The sequence below is a fragment of the Aquarana catesbeiana genome, linkage group LG01 (genome assembly GCF_042186555.1).
Source record: "Aquarana catesbeiana isolate 2022-GZ linkage group LG01, ASM4218655v1, whole genome shotgun sequence".
NCBI lineage: Eukaryota > Metazoa > Chordata > Amphibia > Anura > Ranidae > Aquarana > Aquarana catesbeiana.
Window position 1 is genome coordinate 221561340 of NC_133324.1, and position 26839 is coordinate 221588178.

A 26839-nucleotide genomic window follows, 5' to 3' on the forward strand; every position below is an offset into this window, starting at 1 on the left:
TGAAGTAATCAACTCATTTTATTTTGCCATGCTCTACTTCCACGTTAAGCAGGTCAGAAGTATTCTTGCCCGAACAAGTAATTATGTACCAAAAGGTGGACATTAGACTGCACTTCTGACAGGACAGATTGAGATCGCTTTGTTTTCATCATGTGCATTGCGGCCCATTAGCCTGGAGGCCAGCCCAGCTGACGTCCGCCAAGAACATGCAGGTGAACGTGGTACACAGACTGACCACCATCTGGTCCCTCATTGAGAACCAGCCGAAAGCCTCTTTCCAAGCCCAGATCGGCAGCACATTTCTTGCCAACAATCATCAGATGTCCTAGTAGCTGTGGAATGAGAGCAAAATGATAAAAAGGTTAAAAACGTCTGCACTGTAATGTTTACACTGTAAAAATAATAATGAAAAAGTGACAACAGCCAATGTTGTACAGAGGGCTGCTAATTCTAGGATTATACATGAGTTTTCCCTTACAGATATAAGAAACACGAGTATGGACAAAGCAGTTGCTGTGAATTTAATCACTTCAGACCCAGAGAACAGGTAAGTAGAACAATAAAAAGGTAAGTTTACTTTTAAAGACGACAATGCAACCTGTAAGCATCACTACGTTCACAATGGTGAGCAGTCATTGGTCAGCTTGATCATGTGGCCGTGACAGACACTTTTCTTTCGGGATGCCGATAGGAAAGGAGGAAGGCAAGGTTGCTTCTTCAGACTGAACTTAACCTTTAAATCATAATACACCTTTAGCAAAAATGAAAAATGCACCCAGACAATATAAAAATGTGAATTTATTACATGTTTGCATTGAAGCCTGCAGAGCAATGGAACCACAATCAGTGCATGGTAGGTGCAATGCACAGGCTTCTGCAAACTTTTCCTTCAGCCTCAGGTCCACTGAAGTAATCAATGAACTACAAGTGTGGTGACATCACTTGTGTTCCACTGAGAATTATCTCTGCTACAGTGGCATGTGGGCCTTGGTAGTCTTTCCAGCATCTTGCAAATCAAACAAAGGACGGTTTGAGGGTGGGGCTCTGGGGAACGTGACCATATTTCATGTTACATCCTAAAAAAGGGGGTTACCATGAAACATGGACACAAAACTGGACTAGACTTTTAATGGTGCAGTGAAGAGGCTGCCGGGTTACTGGGAAAGGAGAGGATTAATTAAAAGGACATCTATACTAAAACTACAGTTCTTTAAAAAAAAGCCTTCAAAAAAGAGCTTACCTCTCAACACTCAAAGGAGATGGTTTTCTTTAAAGAATGTGTTACCCCAACACTTTATATTCCTGATTCATGCCTTCTGTACCATGTACTTGTATGAAAAATTATCCTGCTCTCTTTGTATTGCTTCCTTTGTGTAAAATCCCTGGTGTTCCTGCCAGTGCCTCTGCTTACCTATAAGCGCACAGAGTGGTCAGTTTTCTGGCTGAGCTGGGAACTCAGCCTGCTTTCCTCCAATGATCAAACTTGTGCTCACACTCTCCGCCCTGCACAGACACAGAAGACCAGTGTGCTGCTGTTTCTCCTCCCCTAGCTCCCTAAGATCCATATGTAGCCGAGAACAGAGTGTATGTGATATATATATATATATATATATATATATATATATATATATATAGTTATATATATATATATATATATATATATATATACACATACACACACACACACACACACACACACAGATGTCGCCGCTACCATTCCTGGTAAGGGAAATCCACAGTGAAGCCTTTCGGCTTCATCGGTTCCTTACTGCACATGACCAAAGTGTGCTGTGTTAATTAGTCCAGTGGCAGAGGAAGGGGGAGGTGGGCCAAACTTCCGAGGGTTGCAGCCGCGGCACTGTCTCTGGAAGTGGGGAAGGGGGACCTGTCAAAAACAGGTACCCATCCCGTCCCCCCACCTTTCCCCTGAAAGGTGCCAAATGTGACACCGGAGGGGGGAGGGAGGAGATAGATAAGCAGAAGTTTCACTTGATAAAAAAAAAAAAAAAAAAAAAAAAGTCTTGTATGTGGTCATTCCTCTTTTCCATTACAGATAAATGAGCAGATCTGAAAAAAAATCCACAATGCAACAAACACTGTTCAGTTTAACCACTTAACAACCAGCCTATAGCCGAATGACGGCTACAGGGCGGTTGCATAACTCTGGGAGGGCGTACAGTGACGTCCTCCCAGAATCCCGCTCTCGCGCACCCCCAAACACATCCGCTCATCGCGGCAGTTTACCATGTAATCGCTCCGTCAAATGACAGAGCGATCACAAGTAAACAAACCGCCATGATATCCGGTTCCTCTTTCCCCTCTCCGTCCAGTGTGAGCAGAGAGGGGAGAGAACGGTGGCAGCAGCGCTGTGGGCTGAATATGTAGTGCCCACAGCGCTGCTCAGTGACAAATCCACCCATCCATTCATACCCATCCATCCATGCATCCTCAGCAATACTCATCCATCCATGCTCAGCCATCCCATCCACAATTAGCCGTATCCAGCAATATTCAGCTGTACCCAGCCATACTCAGCCGTGCCATCTATACCCAGCCATACCCATCTGTACTCAGCCGTACCCAGCCATCCTCAGCCATACCCATCCGTACTCATTCATGCTCAGTCATCCCCACCCATGGCTCATCCATCCCTATTCATGCTCATCCATGCCACATCAGTTATCATCCATGCCACTATAGTGCCTCAAAAAGTGTAATAGGTAGTCAAATTAGATTTGAAACTTATGTCCCTAGAACACCTGATGGTGCTCCCTGTATGTTGGTCCTCTGTATGTGACCAGGCTGTGAAAAAGTCTCACACATGTGGTATCGCTGTACTCAGGAGGAGTAGGAGAATCTATTTTGGGGTGTAATTTTTGGTATGTACATGCTATGTGTTAGAAACATTGTGTAAATGGACAACGTTGTGTAAAAAAAATGCGTTTTCATTTTCTTTACACATTTTCCAAAGACTTGTAGAAAAAAATGACATGTTCAAAAGACTCGATATGCCTCATAGATTATACATTGGGTTGTTTTCTTTCCAAAATGGGGTAATTTTTGGGGCATTTCCATTGTCCTGGTCCTCCAGGGTTTTCAAAAGTGCAAGAGGTAGTCAAGAAATTATATGTGTAATTTATGCTCCAAGAACGCCTGATGGCGCTCCCTGCATGTTGGGCCTCTGTATGTGGCCACGCTGTGTAAAAGTCTCACACATGTGGGATCGCCATACTCAGGATTAGCAGAATGTTTTTTGGGGTGTAATTTGTGCTATGCATATGCTGTGTGTGAGAAATAACCTGCTAATATAACAATTTTGTGAAAAAAAAAAAAAAAAAACAAATCTTGATTTTGCAAAGAGTTGTGGGAAAAAATTACAGCTTCACAAAAGCTCACCATGCCTCTTTCTAAATACCTTGGACTGTCTACTTTCCAAAAAGAGGTCATTTGGGGGTATTTGTACTTTCCTGGCTTGTTGGGGTCTCAAGAAATGAGATAGGCCATCAGCACTACAGGTGTAATCAATTTTCAGAGACTGGCATCATAGCTTGTGGAATCTATAACTTTCACAAAGACCAAATAATGTACACCGATTTGGGTTATTTTTTACCAAAGATATGTAAGCAGTATAAATTTTGGCCAAAATATATGAAGAAAAATTACTAAATTTGCTAAATTTTATAACAGAAACGAAGAAAAATGCATTTCTTTTTACAGAATTTTCGGTCTTTTTTCTTTTATAGCGCAAAAAATTAAAAACCCAGCGGTGATTAAATACCACCAAAAGAAAGCTCTATGTGTGGGAAAAAAAGGACAAAAATTTCATATAGGTACAGTGTTGCATGACTGAGTAATTGTCATTCAAAATGTGAGAGCACCGAAAGCTGAAAATTGGTCTGGTTAGGAAGGGGGTTTAAGTGCCCAGTGGTCAAGTGGTTAACATTGTGCATCCCCAGGCATAGAGGTCAAACTTCCAGTTCAATAAATCACGTGCTGTGCTTTCTAACTGACTGCTCTCTTCCTTGGTCATAAGACAGGTTAAGAGGGATCAGCCAAAGAAACTGAATGCTGAGCGGATGAAAAAAATTAACCAGGGGTCATGAGCAAGAAGGACCTATATACTGATGAATGTGCAATTTAATTCATTATGGCACATTGAAAGATTGTCGCCATACTCTATGCTGAGTAAAAAGGACCAGCTCAGCACTGAAAATAATGACATATCTTTATTTCAATTTGTAAAAGTCCCATGTGACATTGCCTTAATACATTAGGCATAGCCACATGTATCAAAGATGAATGAGAAAAACACCTGAATTAAATCCCATTTACATGACAGCAAATTAGTTTTGCACAACTGATTTTTTTTTCCTTGCCGTCATAAAACAGATGAGTGGTCAGGAAATTAATCTGTGAAAACATCATAAACCAGCATTTTCTAATTAAATCAAAGAGCCTGTGTGCGTGGTGGTAATTAGCCAAGCTGGCACTTTGGAAATGACTTTAGATCAAATAAAGTATGGTGAATATCTAATGGACAACCTGGTGGTTTGAAACAACCTGAAAAGACGACATGCTATATATGGAGGAAGGCCACGTGTCCTAATTCTGGTCTAAGGAAATTATCCTAAATCTGAAATTGTTTAAATAGTTTTAAAACTGCAAAACTGTTTTCCTTGCTAGTTATAAAAAACAGGATGCAACAGTCTTTAAATGAATTTTTCTGTTCCAGGCTCATTTTCCAGAGAATGGAATGCAGCTTAAAACAAATGTTGAAAAAAAAAAAAAAAAAAGTACTTTGTCCTTTACGCTACAGGAAGCAATGCAGCAGCGCCACCTACTGCCAGAAACAAGGTAAAGACACCTTAAAATAAAAACCTTGCAGTAACGGTAACTAGGGATGCACCGATATATCCCCTACCGAAAATTATCGGCCGAAACTGGGTTATCAAAGTGATAGACAAAAAGATGCTGAAAATGGCGGCCGAAAATAATAATAAAAACATTTTAAAAATCGAATACTATTATATATACTTATATATATTGTATACATTGTATATAATGACCCGGACCATTACAACCTTGACAAACTGACAACACTAGAAATCTCAAGAGACATTGCCGTGCTCCTGAACGACTGTGGCGTAAAACCTAACAGCACATTCAACACTCTACTACTGAAGAGGTTACAAAACTTCTCAGATGCCCACCTAATCAATTGTCCCTTGGATCCTGTTCACTCACAACTACTACCTCTTCTTCTATCCTATGTTCCCTCACTCACATCTTCAATCTCTCCCTCTCTAGTAGCACCTTCCCCTCCCCTCTAAAACATGCGCAGATCACTCCCATACTTAAAAAGCCCTCACTGGACCCCACCAACCTGGACAACTTCAGACCCATCTCATTGCTCCCATTCACCTCTACTTCTAGAATGCTTAGTCTACAACTGTCTTAGCTCCTACCTCAGTGAAAATAACCTTCTTGACCCCTTACAGTCTGGCTTTCGCTTGCAGCACTCCACGGAAACTGCCTTACTAAAACTCACTAACTATTTACTAACTGCTAAAACCAACAGCCAGTACTCCATACTCCTACTACTTGACCTCTCTGCGGCCTTTGATACTATTGACCACCCGCTCCTTCTCAATAAACTACATTCCCTTGGCCTCCAAGATTCTGCTCTATCCTGGTTCTCTGCCCATCCATCACAACGCTCCTTCAGTGTCACCTACAACTCTGTCTCCTCCTCTCCATTGCCCCTTTCTGTGGGGGTCCCCCAAGGCTCTGTTCTTGGACCCCTTCTCTATCTACACCTCCTCCCTTGGTCACTTGATAACCTCCCATGGCTTCCAATACCACTTATATGCTGATGACACCCAAATCTGTCTACTCCTCACCTCGCTCCTTCAGTCTCCTCTTGCATTACTAACATATCAGCATGGATGTCGCACCACTTCCTTAAAACTAAATCTCTTTAAAACTGAGCTATTAACATTTCCCCTCCCCCCCCCTCCCATGCCCCCCTTCATGACTTTTCTATCAAAATCAACAATGCAACCATCAGTCCCTCAGTCCCTCCCCTCACGCCAGGGTACTAGGTGTAATCCTAGACTGACTTGTCATTTCAGCCTCAAGTCCAATCGTTGTCAAAAGTTTGTAGACTTCACCTCCGTAACCTCTCTAAAATTTCGACCCTTCTTAACAAATGAAACCACCAAGCTCCTGATTCACTCCCTTGTTATCTCTCGCCTTGCAACTCCCTTCTCCTTGGCCTGCCTCTCCACAGGCTATCCCCTCTTCAGTCTATCATGAATGCTGCCAGACTTATCCACCTTACCAACCGCTCAGTGTCTGCCAACCCTCTTTCTCCAATCCCTACAATGGCTCCCAATCACCCAGCGAATTAAATTCAAAATACTAACCACAACATACAAAGCCATTCACAACTCTGCCCTGAGCTACATCACAAATCTTGTCCCCAAATATCAACCAAACCGCCCTCTCTGCTCTTCTCAAGACATCCTACTCTCAAGCTCTCTCGTCTCCTCCTCCTCCCATGCTTGTCTCCAGGATTTCTCCAGAGCCTCTCCCATCCTCTAGAACTCGCTACCTTCAATTTGGCCTAAAAGACACCTTGAATGGATCCGGCTGCATAGCTAGCCCCAGCAAGGATTGCTCCAGTAGAGCTCGTGACCAACACCTTAGACACTGGCAAAAAAAACTGAGATGCTCTTAATCCTCTTGTTTTTTATTGTATTTTAACGGTATTGTCTCCCTTTTATATTGTAAAGCGCTGCTTAAGCTGTTGGCGCTATATAAATCCTGTATAATAAGAATAATAAATAATAATATATAGGGAAAGCTAATCAATTCTGTTTTCCATATTAAACAGCTTGGATGGAGGAATCTCCATTGCCACTTTTGTGGGAAGACACATGCAGCACCAAAAGCTGCCCGAATACCCGCTGCTTTTAGTGCCTGTTTTTGATTGGATGCAGCTGCTCACAATTTAAAAGCAGTGTGAAAGCCTGGCTCCAAATGCATGCGGTCTTGTGTTTGGGGCCATGCACTTGCACCCATGTCAAATTGGGAGCAGCTGCTGTGTCCCAATTGACATAAATGGGACCACCTGTGCAGGAATATGCGGAAGACCTGTGCAACCCCGCCCTGGCAAACACGGTCATCGCATGGGTGTACACACTGTAGTATGTCCAAGGCCTAATACCCCTTTCACACTGGAGCGGTTTTCAGGTGCTTTGAAATAGCCTCTGTTAAGCGCCTGAAAACCACCTCCCATTCATTCAAGTGTGTCTTCACACTCGGGCGGTGTGCTTGTGGGACTTTCCTAAAAACATCCGATTTTTATTTCATTAGTACGGTTTTCGCACAAAAAAAAAAAAAAAAAAAATCTTAAGAGCAAGACTACGCATGCTCAAAAACAAAAGAATACATACAAAACTATTCAACACATTACATCACTTCTGACGTGTTCTGTCGTACGAAAATTTTTGTATTGTGAGTAACCTCTTCACTTTCGATACGAGACTAGCATGCCACAAAAAACGGACGTTCGGTCGTCCGAAAATCGAAGCGTGTGTACGAGGCTTTAACCCCTTGATCTCCTCCTAGTGTTAACCCCTTTCCTGCCAGTGACATTTATACAGTAATCAGTGGCTATTTATAGCACTAATTGCTGTATAAATGCCAATGGTCCCAAAAAAAGTGTCCGATCTGTCCCGCTAAAAATCGCTGATCGCAGCCACTAGTAAAATATAAATAAATAAATAATAATAAAAAAGCAACAAATATATCCCATAGTTTGTAGACGCTATAACTTTTGAGTAAACCAATCAATATACACTTACTGTGATTCTTATCAAAAATATGTAGAATACATATTGGCCTAAACTGATGAAGAAATTTGTTATTTTAAATTTTTTTGGGGGGGATATTATAGCAAAAAGTAAAAAAATGACCAGTTACACTTACCGGTAACGGTGTTTCTGGGAAGTCTTCCAGGACAGCACCCTGAGAGATGACTGGTCCTCCTGACAGGAAACACAATCAAGATAGAGGTTAAAAACCCCGCCCCTCCCTGCACTCCTCAGTTGTGCTAAAGTATTGACCCACACCAGTGCATGCAAGTGAAACAACAACACCCCAAATGTACCAATATATAATAATACAAACCGGGTGGGAAGTAGGCCTGCCATCCTGGAAGACTTCCCAGAAACACCGTTACCGGTAAGTGTAACTGGTCATTTTCTCAAGTCGTCTTCCAGGACGGCACCCTGAGAGAGGAGCAAGTAGCTCAGGCCTACCTTAGGGAGGGACAACAGCCTGCAGGACCTTTCTGCCGAAGGCCAGGTGCTGGGGTGACAGAAGTTCCACTCTGTAATGTTTCAGGAACGTGTTCTGACTTGACCAAGTTGCTGCTTTACAAATTTGATCTACCGATGCTCCGGCTCTTTCTGCCCAAGAGGTTGCCAGAGACCTTGTAGAGTGAGCTTTAAGATTAGTTGGAACCATCTGACCTGAATGCTCGTAAGCTATGGCAATAGCCTGTCTAATCCATCTAGCAATAGTCGTTCTAGAGGCCTGTTCGCCTCTTCGAGCGCCACAAAAACTGACTAAAAGATGCTGAGATTTCCTGAACTCCTTAACTTTTTCTAGGTAAAGCAACAGACATCTCCTGACATCTAACGTATGGAAGGCCCTTTCCTTCTCGTTCTGTGGATTGAGACAGAAGGAGGGTAAAATAATCTCTTGTGACCTATGGAAGGGTGAAGCCACCTTAGGAAGGTACAAAGGGTCTTGTCTGAGAATAATTCTGTCTTCTAACAGACGGAAAAAGGGCTCCTTCATAGAAAGAGCCTGCAAATCGCCCACCCTTCTGGCAGTGGTAACCGCCAGAAGGAAGGCGGTTTTAAAAGAAATCAATCTAACAGAAGATTGAGCCAGTGGCTCAAAAGGTGCCCTGGTCAGGGCTTCCAAGACTAAAGATAAATCCCTCTGTGGAAATTCCTTCATTTGCACCGGGGAAAGTCTCTCTCTAGCCGACAGGAATCTCTTAAAGGATCTAGAGTCTTGGTAGCTAAGCCTCGGTCTACTCCCTCCTGTAGGAAGTCTAAGATTACTGGAATCTTTCTGGGGAACCCCTCTCGCTTCACACCAACGGGAGAAGACACCCCAGACCCTAGCATAAATGCGCCTCGTTACAGGCTTTCTACTCAGCAACAGGGTGTCAATCACTCTCTCTGAACATCCCTTCCCTTGTTGCGCAGGCTCTCCCTCTCAACAGCCAGGCTGTTAATCTGAAAAAAAACGGGGTTCGGGTGGTAAAGAGGGCCTTGAAGCAGAAGATCCCGACGCTCTGGAAGCTGAACCGGAGGAGAAACCGCCCAGTTCCACAACATTGGAAACCAGGACCTCTTGGGCCACCAGGGGGCAATCAAGATCAAATTGCCCCTGGCCCGACTTAGTCTTTGAAGGATTCTCGGAATCAGGGCTAAGGGAGGAAAGGCATAAGCTAGACTGAAATCCCATTCCTGACCTAATGCGTCCACCCCCTCGGACCCCTGTTCCCTGCAGAGGGAAAAGTATCTTTTGACTCTCCTGTTTTCCCTGGGGGCAAAGAGATCTATCTCCAGTGTGCCTAGCTGTTGACAGACCAGGGAGAAAACTCAGGATTCAGTTCCCATTCCCCCTGTTGTACTGTCTGACGACTGAGGAAATCCGCTTTACGTTGAAAACTCCCCTTATGTGCACCGCAGAAATGGAGGGTATCCTTTGTTCCACCCATTCCAGAATCTCCTGCGCCAATCTCATTAGAGAAAGCGACTGTGTACCCCCCTGACGGTTCAGGAAAACCACTGTCGTAGAATTGTCGGAGAGGATCTCAAACTCTCTCCCCCTGATCCTGCTCTCGAAGGCTATTAGAGCCTCCCTGACAGCTAGCAATTCCCTGAAATTGGATGACACAGTTCTCTGTCGTCTGTCCCACACCCCCTGAGCTTGGAGTTCCTCTAGATGGGCCCCCCATCCCCATGAGCTCGCATCGGTCTTTAATCTGGCAGGCTGGAGCTGGGACCAAAGATGACCTGCCCCCAATCTTTGAGGGTTGAGCCACCAAAGTAAGGACTTTCTTACCTCTTGAGGGATGGTAACCGGAATATCCAGGGATTCCTTCTTTCCATCCCATGAGGATAGCAGGAAGTTCTGCAGGGGTCTGGAGTGGAGCTGGGCCCAAGGTACTGCCGGAATACATGAAGTCATGAGACCTAGAATCCTCATGATCACTCTTCTGGGCACTACCTCCTGACGCCAGATTGAAGACACTAAAGAAATCAGTGCTTCTGTTTTCTCCTGCGGGAGGATCAGCTTCTGCCCTACTGAGTCCACCCACAGGCCCAGGTAGAGCTTAGTCTGAGAAGGAGTCAGGGAGGATTTCTCTTGACTTATCAACCATCCCAGACACTCCAAGGTGGATATTACCTTGTCCAGATCCAGGAGAAGGGACTCCCTGGAAAGGTTGTAGACCAACAGGTCGTCTAAATATGGTATCAGAGAGATCCCCTGAAGGTGCAGGCAGGAGATGACCTCTGCAAGGATCTTTGTAAATACCCTTGGGCTGGCCCCCAGCCCGAAGGGTAGGGCCTGGAACTGCCAGTGCTGGGTACCCTGATCTGTGCGAATAGCAAAACAAAGGAATGCCTGGTGTTCCGGTAGGATGGGAATATGCAGATATGCATCCTTCAGGTCTATGGTGGCCATGAAAATTTCCCTTAACAAAAGTTTTCTGACCGTGTACACCGATTCCATGCGAAATCTCTTGTATCGCAGGAAGGTGTTTAATCTCTTTAAATTCAGGACTAACCGGAATTTCCCGGACGGTTTGGGAACTACAAAGACGTGGGAATAAAAACCCCTTCCTTGCTGATCCGCCGGAACTGGGAGAATGACTCTCTGATTCGCCAACTGCCCGATATTTTCCATGAGGCCTATGGCCTTTGGCTTTTCTCTGGGTAGAAAGGTCAGTAGAAACGACTGCGGAGGCCTGGAAGCAAACTCCAGCCTGTAGCCCTCTCTTATCCACCGAAGGACCAGCTCCAGGCTACCCGCTCCCACTGTGGGATAAATTGTGCCAGCCTCCCTCCCACCTTGGTGCTGGCGTCACTTGGGATCCTTGTCTGCGACCTTTGGGCCGAAGAAAAGGAGAGCTCCTTTCTGTTTGGCTTTTCCAACACCCCATTTCTTTCCTTCCTTACGATCCTTAAACCGGTTGTTGACCTGGGGACCTCGAAAAAAATCTTTTGACCTTTTTAGGCTTTACTGGAAATTTCTTTCCTTTCTCCGTAGATCTGGAGAGGGTTTGGTCCAACCCTGTACCAAACAGGAGAGGCTCCTCAAAGGGTAGGCCGCATAACCTAGTTTTAGAGGTGTGGTTCCCATCCCAGGTCTTAACCCATATGGCTCTTCTGGCTGAATTAAGAAGAGCTGCCATTTTTGCCGAAGTCCGCACGGACTCCACTGCAGCATCCGCAAGAAAGGCTACCGCCTTACCAATTACCTCCAGGGAATCCAAAAGATCTTTGGACTTGGAAGTACTTGTTACATGATCTGTCAGTTTATTAAGCCACATATTAGTATTTCTAGCTATACATGCTGAAGCTAAAGCTGGACTTAATGTCGCCGCATTGGCCTCCCAGGCTCTGCGTAAAAGGGTTTCGGACCTGTGGTCCATTTGGTCCCGAATGTTACCTGCGTCTTCAAAAGACAGGTCAGATTGTTTAGACACCTGAGCCAGAGATGCGTCCAGTTTGGGAAGTTTAAAAAACTTCTCCTGCTCCTCTTCCTTAAACGGACACCTGCGCTTCCAGGTCTTCAACTTCTGAAGTTTATTTTCTGGCTCCTTCCATTCTCTTAAAACAATGTCTTTCAGAGACTGGTGGATAGGCAACACCCTGGACTGAGCTTTAGACAACCCCTGATACAACCTATCCTGTACAGAAATCTGTGCCTCTGGCTCCTGGATCTCCTCAGAAGCATAAATAGCCCCTAGGAGGCCCTCCATATCATCTGTAGAGAAGATATGTCGGCCTGGTCTGGAGTGTCCCTCTTCCTTCTGGCTATCCTCTGCGTCTTCCCCTTCTTCAAGGAGACTGACAGGGGTCTTCCACTTCCTCCGCCTCCTCCGAATCCTGAGAAGATGGCGGTTTCTGCGGAGTGGTGCTCACCCATCTAACATTAGAAAAAGCACTTTCCTGGGAGGATGAGCCTTCTCTGCTATCCTGCCTAGCATTGAGGCTAGCCTGAAAGGCTTTAAGTTTGGACAGCATTTCAGATTGCACTGAGAGAAAATCTCTCACAACTTCTGAAGTCTCCTTCCCTGACAATTTGTGAATGCACTTATAACAAAACGGCTTGGTGTGTTCTGCTGCTAATTTGTCATTGCAGTACTCACACCTTTTGGATCGGGAAGGATTTTTGGGTCTTGGTCTACTGGCAACACTGGGTTTCTGTGTCTACAAAAACAAGAAGCCCGTTTAGCTAGTAATAAAAATTAACTGACCCAGAGATCCCTTGTGAGGGTAAGGCTAGGGGCCACCCCCTCCCTTATCTCCTCCAGCCTGGTAGACTCACCCACAGTGGCCTCCAAAACGGCTGTAGACTCCTCCTGCTCCATTGCAGCAAGCAAGTAGTGGACGCCTGCTCCTTGCCAGCGATGCTGCCTCTGCTACCCGGCACTACCCCCTTTTAAAAGCTGGTACCTGTAGTCCGTGTGCAGGCTGCTGTCTCCTCATGGCGTTCAGAACGCCGCCGCCATCTTGCCGAGGTCTGCGGGCCCAGCGCGCTCTAGCGTCCGGGGCGCCGTGACGTCATTTCCTCCCAGGAATTACCCACCACAAAATGGAGCAGAAATACACACAGCCGCCGGCGCTGAGGCGGCCAGGAGACCCAGCACACCCCAGCATACAGTGCAGGGGAAAGACAGATCTGCGGCAACATCACCTCCTGACACAGTCAGGTAAGGAGAGGGGGGAGCAGGAACATGGTCCCTGGAGTTCTGGAGACTCACAGTGCCCAGGGTCCTCCAGTTCTCATGGGGAGCTCTTCACTGCCCCCCTAAGAAATAGGGGAAACGAACCCCCCGGGAAGGGCAAGCCCTACCAGACCCAGAGGCTTTCCAAAAACCTGCAGTCTGGTGCCCAGGGGGAGACTTCCAGCCCACGGCCTTAGGTCTATTAGAAAAAAACAAACTGTTTTGCTGTGGGGAAACACAATCAAAAACTGAGGAGTACAGGGAGGGGCGGGGTTTTTAACCACTATCTTGATTGTGTTTCCTGTCAGGAGGACCAGTCATCTCTCAGGGTGCCCTCCTGGAAGACGACTTGAGAAATATTGTTTCTTTTTCAAAATTGTTGCTCTTTTTTTGTTTATAGCACAACAAATAAAGCCCGCAGGAGGTGATCAAATACCACCAAAAGAAATCTCTATTTGTGGGGGAAAAAAAAAAAAGGGACATAAATTTTGTTTGTGTACAACGTTGCATTTCCGCGCAATTGTCAGCTAAAGTGACGCAGTGCCGTATCGCAATAAAGGGCCTGGTCAGGAAGTGGGTAAATCCTTCCGGGGCTGAAGTGGTTAATGTTCACTTTTGATGCTTCACAACAGTGCACTTAGCATGCCAATAGTGTTTGGAGCACATTTACAGAGTGTTTGTGGCGCATATTGATAGAAATGAATGGATGAAGTTGCAAAGCGTCAGTGCCTGCCGAACTCTGAGGCCCAATTCACACTATATGCGGTGACAGACGTTTTACAGCAACAGGAACACACAGAAAACAATTGTTTCCTAGGTGTACCATGCACACTGCAAGGCAGCCTAGAGCTGCGCAGCAGTGTGCCGAGATAAAATGCTTTGCATTGCAATATCAGGCAGCGCTTCACCCTGCCCAACATTGCAGTTAATAAAGTGCATGCTTTGTACACTTCAAATAATGCTGGTACAAAAAACAAAATAAAAAGGAGCGGTGCGATGTGAATAATTGTGCATCACACTGCCTCTTAGCGCAGCAGCAACACAGCTGCTCTGCGATGTCAAGTAGGGTATAGTGTGAATTGGCCCTGAGGCAGCAGGCAATGCTATTGCTGCCATGCGACAGGTGTGTGAATTGCCACGCAAAAATGTGCATTAATGCAGAAGCTTTATGCCCCCAATGAGATCACATATGACGAAACACATGAAACACATTGGGCCGAGCTAACGCACGGGATGTCGCTACACCTACTTGGACCCGTAATTTTTGTGAAGCATCGTTTGGAACCTCGATCATGCATCTTGGGATTGTAATGCATACAAAGCACATATTGTTTTTATTAATGTGAGTAGTATTTATTACTTTGAAGTGCAATTGAACCCTTTAGACAGTTTTACACTATGTGGACTCTTTCATTTTGATTTTATGTGAAATTTTGTGCATTTATGGTCGCCACTGATGTTACCATCGATTGGATTTGCGAGATATATTGCTGAACTCCAGCCAAACAACATGAACCGGAGCTCTACTTGATGAGATTGTCATATTTATGCTGATTTGACTCTGTAGTGGAGTCCTCATGTTCCGGTAAGAGTCCATTGCTTGTGGATGGTGAAGGTTCACGTGGTGGTTGTCAAAGTGGATTGAACGCTCCCTTTCTGCAAAGGGTCACTGCAGTATATATACATATACATACAGTATATATATATTTATAACAGCTTACCTGTAAAATCCTTTTCTTTCGATGGACATCACGGGACACAGAGCCACAGTAATAACTAAAGGTACCTACATAACCCATCAGTTATTACTGTGGCTCTGTGTCCCGTGATATCCGAGAAAGAAATATTATATATATATATATATATATATATATATATATATATATATATATATATATATATATATATATATATATATATATATATATATATATACATATACATACACACACACACACACACACACACACACACACACACACGTGTTTTTTCTATATCTTATATGTTATTTTTCATTTTAATTAATTGAGTCATCTTGTACATTATCACATTTTAGCGTGGGAATTTACACAATCGCCACTGTTACATTTTCAGACTTTTTTTTTTGCCAGCACCTTTTTTTTCTCTATTTACCTGCCATTGCGTTTTCTAGTATTGTTTTAGGCTATTGCTGCAATGTGTACACCACCATCCTCTACCTCTTTAATTTAGAGTTTGATAAGCAGTCGGCCAGCGGTAACAACATGACCCATGATTTTACCGCCAGTGGGCAAGGTGTTAAACATTAACACATGATCTTTTCAGTTCTTCCTCCCCTCTCTGAATTTGGCCTATCTGAAAATTAAGGTCTGGGAAGATCTGAGTCCTGCATCATAACACCCATGCATGCCTGTCCCAAAATTAAATCAAAATCAATCAAAAACCCATCTGCACCATGTCCTCCCACAAAGTCAGTGGGGTGCAGGACATGATGGACAGGAATATGGAAGACAGGCTAGATGTCTCTGGGCAGGACAAACAGTGAAGATCTGCATTTCAGGTAAATATATGTCATTAAAGAACTTCTGGGGGAGGGTGGCCACAAAAGCATAAGTGAAGTAATCCTATAAGACCATTTTTCCAATTTGTATCCACCAGACTACTAGCATGATTTATATCTGTGTCTATTTCAAGGAGAAGCCAAACTGTTTTCCTAGCTGTTGGTTTCTGTTATGCCCGTGGATTGAACAGAATACATCAAAGTAAATCAGTCCCTCTGCTGTCTGCAAGGCCTAAAGCAATGTATTCTCAATGGATTGAAAGAGACTGGTTATTCATCAATATAAAAATGAGCTTTCACTTACAGCTTCATCAGCAGGATCCGCTTCAGATAAACGGCTAATAGCCTTCTTAGGCACCACTAGGAAATGTACTGGAGCTTGCGGAGAGATATCATGGAAGGCGATACACTACAGAAGAAAAAAAAAAAAAAAAAAAAGATTATAAAATAGGAAAACTCACCCAGGGCACTCAGCGATATGTCAGGCTTAGCCACAAACAGCAAACTTTACACAGTACAGGAACAGGAGGAAAGAGGGGATAGACTGTATAGGAATGCGCAACATGTTATCCTGCGTTATTGCAAACCATTTAATTTCATTAAGGTTTAAAAAAAAAATTAGTTATTAGCAAAACACCCCTTCAATGGGAATGAACAGTAATGCATTGAACACACTGCAAAACTTGTACAATATGTGTATAAAATGTACTGCACTATAACCGCACAAAATACAAATGTGTGAAAGTAGTCTTAACCTGCAACCGCCCATGTAGCATACACTAGATTACCAAAGGTATTGTGACGCCTGCCTTTACACGCACATTAACTTTAATGCCATCCCAATCTTAGTCCGTAGGGTTCAATATTGAGTTGGCCCACCCTTTGCAGCTATAACAGCTTCAACTCCTCTTGGAAGGCTGTCCACAAGGTTTAGGAGTGTGTCTATGGGAATGTTTCATCATTCTTCAAGAAACGAATTTGTGAGGTCAGGCACTGATGTGGATGAGAAGGCCTGGCTCATAGTCTCCGCTATCTCTCATCCCAAAAGTGTTCTATCGGATTGAGGTCAGGACTCTGCGGACCAGTTTTTCCACCTCAAACTTGATCATCCATGTCTTTATGGACCTTGCTTTGTGCACTGGTGTGCAGTCATGTTGGAACAGGAAGGGGCCATCCCCAAACTGTTCCCCAAACTGTTCTCACAAAGTTGGGAGCAGGAAATTGTCTTGGTATGCTGGTGTCTTCAGAGTTTCCTTCACTGGAACTAGGGGGCCAAGCCCTGAAAAACCACCCCACACTATAATCCCCCCTCCACCAAATGATTTGGACCTGTGCACAAAGCAAGGTCCATATTGTCCTGAACTCAACCCGATAAAACACTTTTGGGATGAATGAGGAGTAGAGACCGCGAGACAGGCCTTCTCATCCACATCAGTGCCTGACCTCACAAATGCGCTTCTGGAAGAATGGTCAAACATTTCCATAGACACACTCCTAAACCTTGTGGACAGCCTTCCCAGGAGAGTTGAAGCTGTTATAGCTCCAAAGGGTGGGCCAACTCAATATTGAACCCTACGGACTAATGCCCTGTACACACAGTCGGACTTTGTTCGGACATTCCGACAACAAAATCCTAGGATTTTTTCCGACGGATGTTGGCTCAAACTTGTCTTGCATACACACGGTCACACAAAGCTGTCGGAAAATCCAATCGTTCTAAACGCGGTGACGTAAAACAATTACGTCGGGACTATAAACGGGGCAGTGGCCAATAGCTTTCATCTCTTTATTCTGAGCATGCATGGCACTTTGTCCGTCGGATTTGTGTACACACGATCGGAATTTCCGACAACGGATTTTGTTGTCGGAAAATTTTATATCCTGCTCTAAAATTTTGTGCGTCGGAAAATCCGATGAAAAATGTGTGATGGAGCCTACACACGGTCGGAATTTCTGACAAGGTCCTATCACACATTTTCCGTCGGAAAATCCGAACGCGTGTACGGGGCATAAGACTGGGATGCCATTAAAGTTTATGTGCGTGTAAAGGCAGGTGTCCCAATACTTTTGTTAATATAGTGTATGTAAATAGTGATCTTGTGCAATGGTGTGTTGGCACTCAGCCTTTAACTGCAGCTGACAATAAATCATAAAATCCCAAAAACTGGAAAAAAATAATTTCAATAAGATAAATGGTAAAAGTCCAAATGTTGACACAAGTTGGCGACTTCTCCAATATATATTATCATTAAATCCCATCAAATAGACAATGTGTATCCGGCAAGAAATGAGCTCACAGAACTCTCACCTCAAATCTGTATATAAACAGCATCCAAATAGCGTAGATAGCCTTTCATATTCCCCAAATTCTATTCCACAATCGTCCACGGAGAAGCCCTAGTGGGGGATTGTGGAATAGAATTTGGGGAATATGAAAGGCTATCTACGCTATTTGGATGCTGTTTATATACAGATTTGAGGTGAGAGTTCTGTGAGCTCATTTCTTGCCGGATACACATTGTCTATTGGATGGGACTTAATGATAATATATATTGGAGAAGTCACCAACTTTTACCATTTATCTTTTTGAAATGATTTTTTTCCAGTTTTCTACCAGTTTTTGGGACTTTATGATTTATTGTCAGCTGCAGTTAAAGGCTGAGTGCTAACATACCATTGCGCAAGATCACTATTTGCTTTATTTATGCTTGTTTTGTGTATTGTGAACACGATTAGGTTTTGCAGCAGGTTTTTTAGGTCACTACTAGCACTTTTTATTCACTAGTTATTCACCTGGATCACCACTGTTCATTTGTGTTTATTTTTGTTTTTTGACACTATTTGTAGTAGCGCAAAGGCTTCTTTCACTCAATATAGTGTATGTGCAGTGGCAAAGAGGGTGGGCTTTAAATGCCCACACGTCGTACATATGCTGCCATGGGCAGAAGACGTTTGTGCTAAAAGCATGCTCACACGCTGAAGCTGTCAAAATGGCTCCAGGTCTCTAGTAATTATGGGTAACACGGCAGGACCAGCTCTGATCATGTGACCACCGTGACAGGCAATCACAGTGGTCACAGGAATGAATAGACCTTACTGTCCCATGGGGTTGGACAGGAAGGGGTTATACTATGTAAACCCTAACAATTAATCTCTCTTATTTGCTCACTCTTAGTCTGCTAAATATATTTCTGAAAGTGCTTTATCCGATGTTTGTGCAAAAAAAAAAAAAAAAAAACAAAAAAAAAAAAAACCTGTTGATCCTGTCAAAAATCTTGTCAGCTATTAATTGTGCTGTCTGCCAGTGTTCAAGGAAGGGTTATGGAATGCTTGCGATCCTTTAGGCCTTGTTTACACTAGTTGTGCTGACCGAAGAGCAATCTGTGTTTGGGTCACTCTTCTAATTTGACAGGCTCCTGCTTTAACCCCTTGAACCTAGCACTAACAGGGTGCATTGCATACGATTGGGGGGGTGCTCATATTTAGTAGAATGGGTAGCCTTCAATGGGTGGTGCTGCTCAATGAAAGGAATATTTTAGGACTGCGGCATGCATACACTCCTGGCCGCTGCCTTTGTAGCATAGGGTGGAGTGCTGGGGGGGGGGGGGGGGGGGCAGTAAAATTGCAGCTGAACCACATGGTTTTACCCCCACCTCAAACACTAGTGTAAATAAGAATAGAAGTGTTACTAAACCCAGGACCCTGTATTCACTATATCTGGTCTCCCACAGTACATGGAAATGCAATTACTTTAGGAAATATAAACTGCTAAATACCTTTTCTCATCAGTAGTTAGAGAAGTCTTGTGAATTCTATGTGTCCAGCAGAACACTGGTTAAAGCTTTTTTTCATTCTCCTCTGTCTGTCCTATGAGGCTGCATGACCCCTGACCCTCTATCTGGACAGTGCTGACTGGCCCTGTGCTGATCACATGCACCCTCCCAAGAAGAAAAAAAAAAAAAAAAAAAAAAAAAAAAAAACCTCTAGCATTACACACCAAACTGAGCATGTGCAGAGTGCCCCCAAGGCTCTGTACTATCAGTAGATGGATTGGGGACAGTAGAAGGGGAGAATCAGAGAAGACAGGATCAAACAGCCGTTTTATAGACAGAGGATTAACCCCTTAGGTTTCACAGTGAGTATAACAAGCATGCTTTACTGTATATACAGACTGATTTTACTGTTGTGGGTTTAGTAACACTTTAAGCACTTTCAGAGCTCAAATGACAAATTACTCTCAACTCTTTCAAATAGCTTCCCTGCCTGTAAAACTCACCACTTTGCAGGAGAGGTGCTTGCTACAGATTCATATATGGTACTGACACATGCTTGAATCCAAAATTCCACCAATTTCGCACTACTTAAAGTTTACTTAATTCCTACAGGGCATCTTTTTAAATCTGTCGCAGCCATGACAACTTATCAGAAAAGTGTGATGTGTTGCATGCGTGCGTTAGCCGATGATCTCTACTGTCTTATGACAGGAGTAGCAGCGGCTTTGTCTGCAAGCTGGGAGCGCACAAGACCATTTCTTCACAATAACTGGATGTAAAGCGTTAGAGCTCAGCCATTCTTTAAAGGCTCCATTTTGCCTCAAAACAAATTTATTCTTTAAAAGTATAATTTGGCATAAAGTCACCTATTTTTTTTTTTGGCAGAAATGTGAAACCATTGTTACTAAAACATGTATTCACAATTTCAAGAGATAATCATCTTTCCAGCAAAACCTCTGTATGTCCCGTGATGGATTTCATGATACAAGTGTAACCTTCATCCACAAACACTTCATCTCATGAACATGCAGACTTCTCATGCTGTTTGGCGTCTTCGTTGCCAGCAGTATCTAGATGCCAGATGCTATCCTTCCTGTGCAGGTCAGAAAACGATCGCTAGAATTTAACAGGTTGCAATGGGCAACACATCCCTCGTTTTATTTATTTCAGAATCAACCATCTGGCTTCTCATGAACTAAATATAGTCTCCCAGAGGAGCCTCCGACTTCAACTCAGCAGAGCAGACCTTCTCTGAGGATTCTCACATAACAGAATGTTATGCCATGATGAAAGATTATTTAGAGCAAAGAAAAAAAAAAAAAGAGAGTTCAAAGCAACCAATCATAAAAGTGCTCAAACACGAGAGGCATCTGGGTATACTGCAACCACGAGTGCCATCAAAAGTGAAAAAAGTTTAGGGGGTAAAGTTTTTAAGTCGAAGATACTGAATCTCTCTTCTGCCAAAACCTCCTCCTTCCTTGTGTCAATTTTAAGTTGTTTTTCAAACTGCCTGCACAGTGCAGCATACACCCTCAATGCCAAACGTGAACCTGGAAAAATATATAGCCATCGTCCCCGTGCAGGAACTACACTATCACCAGCTCTTCCAATGGCTAAAACAAGAAGCTGCTAGTCTGGAAGAACTGGGAAAAATGGTGGTGGAAAGCGCAGCCTTGTCATCCCCAACACACGAGGGAAGGTCACCATAATGAAGGCCCCTTGAAATCTTTTAGGGAGAAGGAGGCTTGACTGATGGAAGCATATGGTGGAAAGCTATACAGTGGGTGTTGACCTAACACAGGGAGGTTAGTTAGCTCCAAGGACGTGAGGTGAAGGGGAAGAGCTTGAACTCCTGAAAAAGGCTACGGTGAGGCGTCCTACTAAATTCAGGAAATTCAGCTTTCAGAAGAGTTGCTTGTCCACCCTCCTGCTCTATGATAATTTCTCACAGCTTTTTTGGCGGTTGGACCTTGTTGGCAATTAACATTGCTTTAATGGGTTGTGTCCTCAAGTTGAATTTTGGGTCAATTTAATGCCCGTGTGGCACTGATAAGGACAGGCCTCAATGCCAGGTTATGGTTTAAGTGTGCTCACAGTATAAGTGACTAGCACTGGTTAGTTAACCACTGGCCTACTGGGCACTTTTACCCCCCTTCCTGCCCAGGCTAATTTTCAGCTTTCAACATGGTCAGACTTTGACTGACAATTGTGTGGTCATGCAGCCCTGTGCATATGAAATTTGTATTATTTCACACAAATAGAGCTTTCTTTTAGTGGTATTTAGTCACTACTAGGGTTATTTTTTTGCTAAATAAACAAAAAAAAAAAAAAAAAAAAAGACTGAAAAGTTTTAAAAAAAAAAAACGTTTTCATAGTTTGCTATGACATTTTGTAAACCGGTCATTTTCCTCTGACGGGCACTGATAATCAGTGTCCTGATTATCAGTGTATATGTCCCTTTCACACAAGCCGATTACCAACTCTCCTCTCCTCATGCTGTCAGCATGAGGAAAGGAATGTTGATAACCGGCTTGTGTTTACATTGTGATCAGCTGTAACTGGACACAGCTGATCACGTGGTAAAAAGCTGCTGTGAATGGCTTTTTACCCCAATCTGTCCCGAGGACACAGCGATCGCAGAGAATGCCCGATCACGGGAGAACGTCATATGACACCCTCCCAGCAATGTGCAACTATGCCATAGCTTTCATTTGGCTATAGCATGGTCAGGAATTGGTTAAGTTTGAAATTTCAAAAAAAGCTGTGATCTTACCCTTTTCCAACCTAATCAGTCTCTGTGTCTCTTTTGGGCAAGGTATGGCTTTTCGTGGTCGTGACTCAGCCTACACTTCTCACATATCCTGTTGCGCACTATGACAGGAACTCCCGCAGCCACTCCCAGCATAGTTTGGCTTTAAACACTAATTCCACCTTTTGCAAAAAAAAAAAAAAAATTATAAATGCACCTACATTGATTAAAACGTGCATGTATTAATTTTTTTTTTTGCACTGAGCCTGCAAGGCATAGCAAACGTGATGCAATGCAAAGGCTCCTGCAGACTATTAACTTGAGGTATGGACCTTGGGTTACAGGGCTGGGGGACATCATCAATGGACTACAAGTGCGATAACATCACATACTTGTGCTCCATTGACATCTACAAGTCCCTTTGCTGCAGTAGAAGTTGGAACTTGTAGTATTTCTGTTTACAGATCTCTGTTCCAGAGTAGAAAGCATTGAGGACTTTTAAGCAGGGCTCCTCCTCCAGCCACCTCACTCTATGCACTGCAACAAGTCCAAATCATCTCCTTCTGTTGTAATTTATCCATGTAAACATAAGGAATACTGAAGCAATTTCAGCAATGACAGCCTCAGTACAAATTTTCTGTGAACATTACACTTACTGCACACACACACACACACACACACCACTTTTGTCCCTACAGTTGCAATGCACCAATTAATGCCCAATGCCAGGCAAATATTTTTATTTTTAGGTTTTGGAATGGTAAGAACCTCAAGTTTTAAAGTTTAGTTTATTTTTGTAAGATTATCAATGCTGACTGGGTCCCTGCTGATCAGATTGTTTTCAGAATTTAAATATAACTATAAATTGCTGGAGACGAGCACCATCATTCAAAATAACACAAGCCTCAGCAATACAAGCCAGCTACTACACTACTCTATCTAGGACTGGATTAGTCATTGGATGATGATCGGATTGTAAGCCCCCCCCATGTAGGAGGAGGATGATGAAGATCGGCTTGTACAGCCCCCCCTCCCCCCCCATGTAGGAGGAGGATGATGATGATGATCGGATTGTACAGTCCCCCCCATGTAGGAGGAGGATGATGATGATGATCGGATTGTACAGTCCCCACCCTTGTAGGAGGAGGATGATGATCGGATTGTACAGTCCCCCCCATGTAGGAGGATGATGATCGGATTGTACAGCCCCCCCCCCCCCATGTAGGAGGAGGATGATGATCGGATTGTACAGTCCCCTCCATGTAGGAGGAGGATGATGATCGGATTGTACAGTACCCCCCCATGTAGGACGATGATCGGATTGTACAGTCCCCCCCATGTAGGATGATGATCGGATTGTACAGCCCCCCCCCCCCCCCCATGTAGGAGGAGGATGATGATCGGATTGTACAGTCCCCCCCATGTAGGAGGAGGATGATGATCGGATTGTACAGTACCCCCCATGTAGGACGATGATGATGATCGGATTGTACAGTCCCCCCATGTAGGATGATGATCGGATTGCACAGCCGCCCCCCCCCCCCATGTAGGAGGAGGATGATGATCGGATTGTACAGTCCTCCCCATGTAGGAGGAGGATGATGATGATCAGATTGTACAGTCCCCCCCATGTAGGAGGAGGAGGAGGAGGATGATGATCGGATTGTACAGTCCTCCCCATGTAGGAGGAGGATGATGATGATCAGATTGTACAGTCCCCCCCATGTAGGAGGAGGAGGAGGATGATCGGATTGTACAGTCCCCCCCCCCCCCCATGTAGGAGGAGGATGATGATGATCGGATTGTACAGTCCCCCCCATGTAGGATGATGATGATCGGATTGTACAGTCCCCCCCATGTAGGAGGATGATCGGATTGCACAGGCCCCCCCCCATGTAGGAGGAGGATGATGATCGGATTGTACAGTCCTCCCCATGTAGGAGGAGGAGGATGATGATCAGATTGTACAGTCCCCCACATGTAGGAGGAGGAGGAGGAGGAGGAGGAGGAGGAGGAGGAGGATGATGATGATGATCGGATTGTACAGTCCCCCCCATGTAGGAGGAGGAGGATGATGATGATGGGATTGTACAGTTCCCCCCCCCCCCCATGTAAGAGGATAACGATGATCGGACTGTACAGTCCCCCCCCCATGTAGGACGATGATCGGATTGTAGTCCCCCCCATGTAGGAGGAGGATGATGATCGGATTGTACAGTACACCCCATGTAGGACGATGATGATGATGATGATCGGATTGTACAGTCCCCCCATGTAGGATGATGATCGGATTGCACAGCCCCCCCCCCCCCCCCCCATGTAGGAGGAGGATGATGATCGGATTGTACAGTCCTCCCCATGTAGGAGGAGGATGATGATGATCGGATTGTACAGTCCCCCCCATGTAAGAAGATAACGATGATCAGATTGTACAGTCCCCCCCCCCCCCATGTAGGAGGAGGATGATGATGATGATGAGATTGTACAGTCCCCCCCCCCCCATGTAGGAGGAGGATGATGATGATGATGATGATGATGATGAGATTGTACAGCCCCCCCCCCATGTAGGATGATGATGATCGGATTGTACAGTCCCCCCCCATGTAGGATGATGATGATCGGATTGTACAGTCCCCCCCCATGTAGGATGATGATGATCGGATTGTACAGTCCCCCCCATGTAGGATGATGATGATCGGATTGTACAGTCCCCCCCCATGTAGGATGATGATGATCGGATTGTCCAGTCCCCCCCATGTAGGAGGATGATGATCATCGGATTGTACAGCCCCCCCCCCCATGTAGGAGGATGATGATGATGATCGGATTGTACAGTACCCCCCATGTAGGAGGATGATGATGATGATCGGATTGTATAGTCCCCCCATGTAGGATGATGATCGGATTGCACAGGCCCCCCCCCCCCCCCCCATGTAGGAGGAGGATGATGATCGGATTGTACAGTCCTCCCCATGTAGGAGGATGATGATGATGATGATCAGATTGTACAGTCCCCCACATGTAGGAGGAGGATGATGATGATGATGATGAGATTGTACAGTCCCCCCCATGTAGGAGGAGGAGGATGATGATCCGATTGTACAATTCCCCCCCCCCATGTAAGAGGATAATGATGATCGGATTGTACAGTCCCCCCCCCCATGTAGGAGGAGGATGATGATGAGATTGTACAGCCCCCCCATGTAGGAGGATGATGATCATCGGATTGTACAGTTCCCCCCCCATGTAGGATGATGATGATCGGATTGTACAGTCCCCCCCCCATGTAGGATGATGATGATGATGATGATGATGATGATCGGATTGTCCAGTCCCCCCCATGTAGGAGGATGATGATCATCGGATTGTACAGTCCCCCCCCCATGTAGGAGGAGGATGATGATGATCGGATTGTACAGTACCCCCCATGTAGGAGGAGGATGATGATGATCGGATTGTACAGTACCCCCATGTAGGAGGAGGATGATGATGATCGGATTGTACAGTCCTCCCCATGTAGGAGGAGGAGGATGATGATCAGATTGTACAGTCCCCCACATGTAGGAGGAGGATGATGATCGGATTGTACAGTACCCCCCATGTAGGAGGAGGATGATGATGATCGGATTGTACAGTCCCCCCATGTAGGATGATGATCGGATTGTACAGCCCCCCCCCCCCCCAGTAGGAGGAGGATGATGATCGGATTGTACAGTCCTCCCCATGTAGGAGGAGGAGGATGATGATCGGATTGTACAGTCCCCCACATGTAGGAGGAGGAGGATGATGATCGGATTGTACAGTCCCCCACATGTAGGAGGAGGATGATGATGATGATCGGATTGTACAGCCCCCCCCCTCCCCCATGTAGGAGGAGGATGATGATGATCGGATTGTACAGTCCCCCCCCCATGTAGGAGGATGACGACGATGATCGGAGTGTACAGTCCCCCCCCCCCCCATGTAGGAGGAGGAGGATGATGATGAGATTGTACAGCCCCCCCCCCCCATGTAGGATGATGATGATCATCGGATTGTCCAGTCCCCCCCCATGTAGGATGATGATGAACATCGGATTGTCCAGTCCCCCCCCATGTAGGATGATGATCATCGGATTGTACAGTCCCCCCCCCCCATGTAGGATGATGATCATCGGATTGTACAGTCCCCCCCCCCATGTAGGATGATGATCATCGGATTGTACAGTCCCCCCCCCCCCCCCCATGTAGGATGATGATCGGATTGTACAGCTCCCCCTCCCCATGTAGGAGGAGGATGAAGATGATCGGATTGCACAGCCCCCCATGTAGGAGGATGATGATCGGATTTAAACACGTGGGCCATCGCAGAGCTGAGCTCCTGACACCGTGCGGGTCTATGGCTGCCAGTAGCATTCATCAGTAGGCTCCTGCAACCTGATCAGCTGTCAGAATCCCCCCCCCCTCCCCCAGTGCCATCAATCAGATGACTGTCACCCAGAGCCACGTGTCCCGTTCTCCATCCACCTACTTGCTCATCCTCATAGAAGACTTTGGCTGGAATCTCTTTACGGATAATCTTCCCGAAGATAGTGTCTCCCCCGGGCTGGGCGCTCTGAGCTTTGCTGATCTCTTCCGCCATAGCTGCAGCACACCGGCTGACAACTGACAAGCACACCGGAGGGGGCGGGGCACATACACAGGCTAACCAAACTCCAAACCATCCACGGAGAGTCGCTTTCTAGTGACGTCAGG

At 45.1% G+C, this 26839-nt stretch overlaps 1 protein-coding gene across 1 annotated transcript; it reads right to left on the reverse strand.

Annotated features, from left to right (window-relative positions):
* Nucleotides 1-26832, reverse strand: HINT1 (histidine triad nucleotide binding protein 1). The gene is made up of 3 exons (XM_073625135.1): nt 26616-26832; nt 15889-15993; nt 1-332 (listed from the first exon to the last, which is right to left on the reverse strand). The coding sequence occupies exons 1-3, from the start codon at nt 26724-26726 to the stop codon at nt 168-170; spliced, it is 381 nt and encodes a 126-aa protein (XP_073481236.1). The 5' UTR covers nt 26727-26832; the 3' UTR covers nt 1-167.
* Nucleotides 26833-26839: the final 7 nt, after the last annotated feature.